This window comes from Camelina sativa, chromosome 10, assembly GCF_030686135.1.
Source record: "Camelina sativa cultivar CO46 ecotype springtype chromosome 10, ASM3068613v1".
In the NCBI taxonomy this organism is placed as follows: domain Eukaryota; kingdom Viridiplantae; phylum Streptophyta; class Magnoliopsida; order Brassicales; family Brassicaceae; genus Camelina; species Camelina sativa.
In genome coordinates this window covers 24,455,999-24,465,741 of record NC_141889.1, presented here as the reverse complement: position 1 = coordinate 24,465,741, position 9,743 = coordinate 24,455,999, and the positions used below count along the sequence as shown (strand labels likewise).

At 33.4% G+C, this 9,743-nt stretch overlaps 1 protein-coding gene across 2 annotated transcripts; it reads left to right on the top strand.

Annotated features, from left to right (window-relative positions):
- Nucleotides 1-6,817: 6,817 nt before the first annotated feature.
- On the top strand, nt 6,818-9,505 carry LOC104719632 (uncharacterized). Of its 2 annotated transcripts, XM_087469662.1 has the most exons (10): nt 6,818-7,146; nt 7,228-7,308; nt 7,400-7,528; nt 7,606-7,839; nt 7,948-8,086; nt 8,206-8,368; nt 8,441-8,569; nt 8,659-8,853; nt 8,944-9,066; nt 9,152-9,505. In XM_087469662.1, the coding sequence occupies exons 1-10, from the start codon at nt 6,990-6,992 to the stop codon at nt 9,275-9,277; spliced, it is 1,476 nt and encodes a 491-aa protein (XP_087325788.1). In that variant the 5' UTR covers nt 6,818-6,989; the 3' UTR covers nt 9,278-9,505. The 2 variants fall into 2 exon arrangements, with proteins under 2 accessions (XP_087325788.1, XP_087325787.1); XM_087469661.1 differs by lacking the exons at nt 6,818-7,146; nt 7,228-7,308; nt 7,400-7,528 and having other exon boundaries at nt 7,624-7,839.
- Nucleotides 9,506-9,743: the final 238 nt, after the last annotated feature.

The window sequence follows — 9,743 nt, the reverse complement described above, 5'->3', positions numbered from 1 at the left end:
GTTTTACCTTAAAAGTAGAGTAATCACCTAAATATGACAATAAAATTCAAAAATATTAGAATCTAATCAACATTTTCAAATAAAATGAAGATATAATTCCATAAAACAAACTTGCAATTAATGTTAGTGCTTTGACTATTATGTAATGTATATTTCTTTATACATATAATTTATATCTATATAATGTTTAACTATTGTAAATTGTATATTTGTTTATATATATAGCATTTTATATATTAACATATAAAATTTGGTTTCAAAGTTAGTCATTAACATAATAATCGAGACATTTGTCAAGTCTACCAATAAGCCTACCAATAAAATTATTTAGCCTTGGCAAAATTTGAATATTAAATAGAAAATATGTATTTAGAAATTTTTATTTACAAGTTTATGTTTTCTTAGCTTTTAACATAATAGAGTTTTTTTTTTTTGAATAAAAAGTTAACTTAAAGTAATATAGTTTTTAATATCTAAGAAAATTGATTTGTTTTTTCAGAGAAATTTTTTATATTTAAACTATGTCATTAATTTTATGAAAAAAGTAAACAGTTTTACTCTGTTAGTGAATTGAGATGTCTGTTAACTTTTGTTGGACCGCAAACATAAAAAGAACTGTAAAGCTAGGTTCAGGCTACTGAATCTCGTGTTATTCATTGTCAAGAGGAGTTACAATATATATACATTCACATAAGATCTTGTTACTAACTAGATAATAATAAATCTACAAGAGTATATCATTCCTATCAACCAACATAAGAGAAGTGCAGATCACAATGCGATCCAACCGGAGATCTCCAAAGATCTTGCTAACAAGAACTCTCAATGTTTGATATAATAATGTTGTAATTTTGGTGGTTTTAGTTAAAAGAAACTTAAAATTTGAAGGTTTATACTGGCCGAAGCTGTTGACATTTTCAAACAAATTTATGAATTTTTTTTATCTCATAAAACTACCAATTCTACTAAATCATCATTAACCTCAGTCACCCACCAATCCTCTTTATGTGAGTTTATTACAGTGGAACAACTAGTTATTCAGGGTTTAGATATGCATGGAACAACTAGTTATTCGCAACTTTCATATTTACGGTGTTGAATTTTTTTTTTCTTTCTTTTTTTAGTTTTTAAAGTTAGTTACTTATAAGTTGATCGAATAATGCTTTACCTTGAACAGCTGATGCGTAATTGCTACTACGTCATACAGTAATCACCGTAGACCTGGGTAAAGGTGATTACTGGGATAGCTACACGAATTTTGGTAATTTGGGTCAGTTTTCATAATCATAGAAAAATATACTCAAGCAGAATTTTTATTAACCGATCCATCCATCCATTCATTTTTATCACTACTGTATACGTCAAATTATATTCTATAACCAAATAATATATACTTCCAATTTCAAGAGAAATACTACAACAAAAGCATTTTGAGACTAGAGTTTGTGACTACTTATTCAGTCGCAAAATATAACTACGTTTTTGAGACTAACTTGCGACGACTAAACGACTACAAAAAAATTGGAGAGAAAAACGTCGCTTATTAACGACAAAACATAAACATCATAAAAAGGTCTCAAATAAGCGATTACATTAGGACTATTTTGCGTCGAAACCAAATTCGTCTCATAATGGTCACAATTTTGCGACTACTCTGTGACCATCTCTATAGTCGGTAAGGATAGTCGCATATTGAGGACTTATTTGCGTCCACATTTTTTACCCCTAACAAGTAACAGAGTAGTCACAAATTGCGACTATATTGTAATATATATCTAAAGACTTTGCGACTAACACCTGATTTAGCTACTCTTTTAAGACTGTTTAGCCTCTCTCTTTATTTTTTATTTTGAAATTTCACATTTGAGATTCATCTACATGTTTAGGTTGAAGTTTATGCTTTGTTTTGCTCACCTTATCAATAATAACTTTTTCAAAGTATTAAATTTCAATGACTAACCATCCATAAGTTCAAAATTTATCCTAAGTGTTACATGTTCTTTTATAAGAATGTGTTCCAATGAAAAAAATTCAAAACTAATTAATGTAAACATTGTTTAACTAAAACTTACCATTACAAGTACTTTATACTACTACTATGAGTTCTACTTAGTGATTTATATGGTTCATAATCTGTAGAATTCAAGATTTTTATTTTGTAACTTTAATAAGATAGTTTTAAAATAGTCACGCATTGCGACTCTTTTGCCACGATGTTACGACTGAAGACTTTAGTCACTCTTTTGCTACTAATTTGAGACTTGTTTTGTGACTATATTGTGACATATATCTGAAGACTTTGCGACTAACACCTGATTTAGCTACTCTTTTAAGACTGTTTAGCCACTCTCTTTATTTTTTATTTTGAAATTTAACATTTGAGATTCATCTACATGTTTAGGTTGAAGTTTTATGCTTTGTTTTGCTCACCTTATCAATAATAACTTTCTCAAAGTATTAAATTTCAATGACTATAAACTAAACATCCATAAGTTCAAAATTTATCCTAAGTGTTACATGTTCTTTTATAAGAATGTGTTCCAATGAAGAAAATTCAAAACTAAGTAATGTAAATATTGTTTAATTAAATCTTACTATTACAAGTACTTTATACTACTACTATGAGTTCTCCTTAGTGATTTATATTGTTCATAATGTGTAGAATTCAAGATTTTTATTTTGTGACTTTAATAAGGTAATCTTAAAATAGTCACACATTGCGACTGATTTGCTACCGTGTTTTGGCGGTATATCTTCCCACCACTTTATAAGTGGAATTAATCTAATTAATTTTGGCGTTTTTTCCCCCCAATTATTTTGGATGCGACTGATGTGCGACGAAATTACGACGTAGTTTCGTTATTAACTAGGCAAACCCATTAAACGATTAAACACTTCTTCCTTCTTTTCAATTCGATCTAGGGTTTTCTCTCCAAAACCTATCAACTCTCCTTCTCTCTATCCCCTCCTTCTCGATCTAATCTCTCAATCGTCTCCTTCCTCTCCTTCTCGATCTAATCTCTCAATCCAATCTCTCAATCCTTTCCATCTCGATCTAATCACTCAATTCTCTCCTTCCTCTCCTTCGATCTAATGCCTCCTAAGGGTAAGGCTTCTTCCAGAGGTTGCGGTGCCAGAACCACCACAGGTGTCCGAATCTAAAATGGGAATAACTGTTTGTCTTCTCATTCGTCGAACCCCTTCTCACCAACTGCCTCCTCATCAACCGCCTCCTCATCAATCGGAGCAACTGCCTCCTCATCAACCGCAACAAAACCCTAATCGTGAAGAGGAAGATAATGGTGAAGAAGGAAACCAAGAGCAACAAGATCCAAATGTCGATTACTACCAAGGGTTGTTGGATGGTTTGCTAAGACTTCCAGGCCGAGAACAACTACCACTCTTGTCTGAGCATCCTTTCCCTGGCGTCGAAATGCTATGGTATAAAACTCTTTCCTTTGCTTTTGCTTTAAGTTTCTTGAAGTGTAGAAGTTAAGTGTAGTTGTTGATTACTCGGTTGCTTTTGATCCAAATGTTGATTACTAGGTTGCTTACTCGGTTTTGATATAAGTGTCTATAAGTCTATAAGTGCGATGTTGTTGCTTTAAGTGTTTGATATTCAATAGTTTATAAGTGTTTGTAGTTGTTGCTATAAGTGTCTATAAGTCTATAAGTGTAGTTCTTGCTTTAAGTGTTTGATATTCAATAAGTCTAAGTTTCTAATTGTTGTGTTATATTCAACAAGTCTAAGTGTCTAAGTTTGTAGTTGTTGCTTTAAGTGTCAATAATTCTAGTTGTTGTTTGATATTCAATAAGTATAGTTGTTGCTTTAAGTGTCGGTTGTTTCGGTTGTTGTTTGATATTCAATAGTTTGTTTCAGTTGTTTCAAGTCCATATTGAGTAGTAGAATTACTCATTTTGTGTAACAGGTTTAACCGGCAGAAAGGTCAGCTGTCTCGAGCGATTTCTGGAATATTGAGGAGAAAGTTTGATGGGCCTTACTACAGTTGGAAGGTTACTCCACTGCCCATTCAAGAGCGATATTTCAGGACATTTGCGGTAATGTTTACTCCTTATTTCTGTTATTGTTGCTAACTATGTTTTGGTATTGTTCCTAACTATGTTTTGTGTTATTGTAGCAGAAGTACAATTGGGATATCGGCATTACTGAGCTCGTTAAAGCAGGTTTCTTGAAGATAGCCAAGAAAAGGATGAAAGGAATTGTTAGTCAAGCTAAGTGGAGTGGTGTACAACCACCAAGGATTGGTGAAAAATTATGGCCTCTTATGTTGGAACATTGGAACACCATTGATGCAATTGAGAAGAGTAAGAATGCTTCACAGTGCAGAAACTCTGATCGTGGAGGTCTTGGGTTGCACAAACACTTAGCTGGTCAGAAATCATTTGTGCAAATTCATCAAGAGATGGTAAGACTTCTCTTTTGTCGAATTCAGCTCAAAGTTTTTCTGATATTTCCATGATTTAATCTGTTTCACTATCATTGTAGGAGGAAGAGTTGGGGCGTCCTGTGTCACTGGTGGAAATGTTTGTTAAAACACACACTCATCCGGATGGAACATTTGTGGATCAAAAAGCCAAACAAGTTGCTGAGACGTATGAGAGGACCATAGAAGAGAGACAAGCTGAAACGGAGGAAGATGGCCCAGATGGTTCAGAGAGTTCAAAACATCATAATATTTCCCTTGATGAAAGAAATGAAATCTTCCTTCAGGTAAATTCGTTTCTGTCTGTTTTTTTTAAATCTGGTTCCAGTTAGTCTGTGATGATTACTGAATGTTTATGTCTTGGTTTAGTGTACTCATACAGACCACAAAGGCAACCCATTTGGACTTGGATCACTTGTGGAGACACTAAAGAAAAGAAAAAGGACAGAGAGTTATGCAAGCGCTTCTCCATCAACTATTGGGGAGCTTCAAGATCAACTTCGGCGCAAGATTTCTGAACAAGAGGCTGAGAATGCACGACGTGGTCAAGAACACCGAGAGTCTCAAGCTGAGCTGAAGAGGCTTTTCCTCTTCATGAAAGAAAAAAATCCTGAGTTCGAGGCTTTTATGGTTTCTCCTCCCGAATCATCCACACCTGCAACCACCCATCCAGCTACCGCATTTTGCAACCAATGCACAACCCATTGACGGAGGCACCACACCAGCCTCCAGTCCAGCTGCCAATTCCCCTTCCTCTAATACTGCTTCCAACTGAATGTGTTGCAATTCCCTGCTTTTTTTTTTATGAACTTGTTTTGCTTTTGAATACTTTTTGGAGGATCTTTTTGTTTAGGATGATAAGTTTGCATGATTAGTACCTTAAATCATCATTCCTTTTGATTAATATCATTTCAAAATTCTAAATTAATCAGATTTAGGAATGCTAAACCGTGACTAATTTGTGACCAAACCAATTCAAAAAATGTAACTACTTTGTGACCAAACCAATTCAAAAAAATGTGACCACTTCGTGACCAATCCAAATTACAAAAATAGTCGCTAAACACAGACTCTTACATTAGTTCCAAAACCGTCCTAATTCTATACAATCACAAAAATGTTAGGACTGTTCTATACAGTCACAAAAATGTCCCCAAATAGACTTGGTTGCAGTTTAGTCGGAAACTGCAACTACCATATACAGTCACACAAACGTCGCTAATATACGACTATATTATAAAGTCCTAAATCCGTCGTAAATAAGCGACCATGTTGCGACCAACAAATTTTGCGACCATTTTTTAGCGACCATCGCAAATAGTTGCTAAGGAGTCGCAAAATCCTTTTTTACGACTATTGAGCGACGATTACTGGAATAGAAATTGCCTGTTTTCTTGTAGTGAAATATATTTTCTTTTATAAATATATTATAATATTTTTACTTCTAAAAATTACATTTTTCTACTATATATATATGATAATATATGTGTTGATTATCCGATGAAATATCTGTGTGTTCTAAATTAGTTTTTGTTTTGTTTCGTGTGAACCAAAATTAGTTTTATGGTGTTCATATATAGTGTAAATATTTTACATTATAGAGGAAAAGAAAGAGAGAGTCGAAGGCAGCTGGAACTGTGGAACACATGCTTTAAAGTACTTTATTTTATTTTCTTGAAATTTTTTCTATTTTTGCTCTTTTGTATCTGTTACGCGTTGCATGTGTCATGTGTCACGTAATGTAATGTACTAATGATAATTGAAATCTTCACATAGATTGGATGGATATATATCATATCTATACGGATCTTCATATATATAACGTAGACATAATTTTTTTTGCTATATTTCTCTTTTCGATTTTTATGAGAAAGTTCGTTATATATTACATTAATCTGATTGTATATTTTCTTTCTTCCCTATTTTTCTGATTGTTATGTCTCTCTATCCACGAAAATTCTTGATACATAATATTTACATTTCATTTTCCTTATAATGTTTTTGACTTCCATGAGAACGTTATGTTGAGAGGTTTTTTGGGATTAAGGTTTGGTTTATTTGCATAATGTTTAGTTCTGTCACTTCTGTGTCATATCATTATTTTCATGTTTTTGTTTGACAAGTATTTACATTCTTAGCAACAACAACAACAAAAAAAAATGCTTTGACGTTTGGTAAGCTTCCACTTGCAGCTGTTGACTTGGTATAAGTCTAGCATGTCTAATTCATGTAAGATTTGTTCCTACATCTTCTTTTGTCCATCTCCCTATTTTTAAATAGATGTCTATGTCTTGTGGCGGACGGCTTCGAAAAATCTCGTAGTTGATGCTATATATATACTAATATACATGTTCAAGTCTTCAAGACAAAGTCTGGCAATGACTTGATCCAATGTAAAAAGTAAACTATAAAGTCACGTCTTAATTTCTAGAGATGATGATTATGTGATTTATAGCATTGGCGTATCATATGTGTGTTATATCTCTTTTAGAAACCTGATGTGGGTTTCTCTTCAATAGGTTCTAGCTTAAAATTGTAATAAAAATGGGTACATGTATGTCGTCAACACATTCAAGAAGACTTAGGCCGCGAAGGAAAGGCCGTCACCGTAGATTTTCAAAACACATTTCTAGAGTGTGTGATGTTATCTCTCATCCAAATATTAGACGGCTAAGTGATGTTGGAATCCAAACCTCTTTTGGTGAGTATCATTAGGAAATTGATTTCTTGTTTATACATAAGAAAATAGTTGAAGACTGTTGGATCTTCGGTTTTCTTGCAGATATTTGTCAAAACGATGCGTGGTTTGATTCCTTAAGTATTTTTTCTGACTCGGATGATGAGTTTATCAGCCTACATGAAGGTAAATATCAATTTTACATATTAAATAATTTGGTAATTTGATTTTATTTTGGGTATATTGAGCATTAGATAAAATCTTGATTTTGTTTCAGCTGATAATGTATGGTTTGAGGGTGATATCACAAATGGTCAAATAGTTCAGTTTGAGGCTTCTTCAAGCATCGTTGATGGAAATGGAAATTACGAAGAATACCATGAGAGTTACTTGAAGATTGATGGCGGTAATACAACAAACAGGATTATGAGCAAACATTTATACATAAATATATCCTAATTGTTAATTTGTCTGTTATCACAGGAAAAAACAAGAAGAAACTTTTGGACCAAACATATAGAAGCTTTAAAGGAGTGAAGGAACAAAACCGCGCCGCTCTAGGAAAAACTTTGAAATCAAACTTGAGCCTATTAGTTCCAACGGTTAGTTTCAAAGACAAGAATCTAAAATCTCCCACATCACAGAAACGAAAGTCTATAGTTTACCAGGTTTCATTGAAGAGGAGATCATGCGACGGCGAAGAAGTTACCGAGCATAGTAAGTTATCAAGTTTTCAACAGAACCTTTCATATAGATGTATATGAATCTTTATGTGATCCCGTAACTTTAACATGCATGTTTGAACTGGTTTTTCTATTTATAAAGAGTCGTCCAAGAGATTGTTGTACCGTCCAAAAGCCGGATTCACCATCCCATGCTTAGCCAAAGATAAGCAGCAATCTTCAGCAAGTTGGTGTGAGATACCAACTTCAAACTTTAAACTACGTGGTGAAACTTATTTCAAGTCCGTTGCTTAACTTCTCTGTTTATTTATACTATTTGTGTCGTCTATTAACCGGATTAAAGTAGATTTAAAGTGTTAAAACAATTACGAATTTGCTTAAAACAATTATGAATTTGCAGAGATAAACGTAAATCCCCTGTTCAAGACCAATGTCCATATACTCCAATTGGTGTTGACTTGTTTGTGTGTCCAAGGAAGATTGATCATATAGCTCAACATCTTGAGCTTCCCAATATCAAAGCCGATGCGAACCTCCCTGCTCTTCTTATTGTCAACATCCAGGTAAAAAACTACTAAAGAATCATTTAGATCAATAAATGTGTTACAAGACTCTAATGAATCTGGTTTTCGTAGTTTCCAACTTATCCAGCCGCGATGTTTCTCGGTGATAGTAATGGGGAAGGCATGAGTATAGTACTTTACTTTAAGTTACGTGACCATTTCGAAACAGAAATCTCTCAACAATACCAAGACAGCATCAAGGTTATCCCTAAAAGACCTAAATTAAGACAAATGTTCTTTTATATTTCTTTCTTGTGAATGCGCGCATTGAGCTTTACGGGTTGTTGCAGAAATTGGTGGAAGATGAGATGGAGAAAGTGAAAGGGTTTGCGAAAGATAATATTGTGCCGTTTCGTGAAAGGCTCAAAATCATAGCCGGGTTAGTTAATCCGGATGAACTCAGTCTAAGCACTACTGAAAAGAAGCTTATACAAGCATACAATGAAAAACCTGTCCTTTCACGTCCTCAACACAGCTTCTACAAGGTTTCTTATTTAACGTCAGACTCTTCTTTAACTTGATTAACATCGTTTTCTTGACTAATCTTGATTGGTTTGTTCTGTCTCTGTATCCAGGGTCCTAACTACTTTGAGATTGATTTGGATGTGCACCGGTTTAGCTACCTTCCAAGAAAAGGGCTTGAAGCATTCAGAGATCGACTTAAAAATGGAACTCTTGATCTCGGCTTAACTATCCAGGTTTAGTGCTTTTGGTTATCATTCTAATAATAGACACTATTGTTGTGGAAGAACGCGAATTAAAAACTTGTTTTGGTAAATATAGGCTCAAAAACAAGAGGAGTTACCAGAAAAGGTTTTATGTTGTCTAAGATTGAGCAAGATTGACTTCGTTGACAACGGCCAAATCCCAACGCTTTTAGTATCCGAAGAAGGAGAAACTCTTGTTTGAAAACTCCCTTTGTGATCTTTTAATCTTGGATGAAGAAATAACAAAAATAAATCTGAATTTTTGTTTTGCCGGATTTGTTATGCATCAAGAGATTTGTATATTGTATCTGTTAATGTTGTAATAATGATATGTGTTCTTTCTATTTATAATAATAGGTTATAACACCTTGAGTTTGTACTTTTTGTAACTTGTGTACACTCTTATAACTCAGTTTCGTTTTCATGTTTATTTGCATGCGTTGAAAATAATCCAATTTGGTGTTTCTCAGTTTTTGTTCATATTTTATTTTTCTTAATTTTTTTTTCATTCTCTATGCTTTACATTAGATTAAGAAGCTTAAAAAGCCGGGGACGAATGTTCCATGCTAAATTATCCTATTTAACATTAATATTACAAGAAACAAATGTGAGAATAAATCTTTACTCACTTCTCTGTTTACTGTCTCCTAATACTATGAGAATTATCT

Bases quoted from the DNA above. Each gene is read 5' to 3' on its own strand.
- LOC104719632 (XM_087469662.1), top strand. From the start codon at position 6,990: ATGGGTACATGTATGTCGTCAACACATTCAAGAAGACTTAGGCCGCGA. The intron at 7,840-7,947 runs GTAAGTTATCAA...CTATTTATAAAG, and splicing joins CGAAGAAGTTACCGAGCATA to AGTCGTCCAAGAGATTGTTG. The intron at 8,369-8,440 runs GTAAAAAACTAC...TGGTTTTCGTAG, and splicing joins TTCTTATTGTCAACATCCAG to TTTCCAACTTATCCAGCCGC.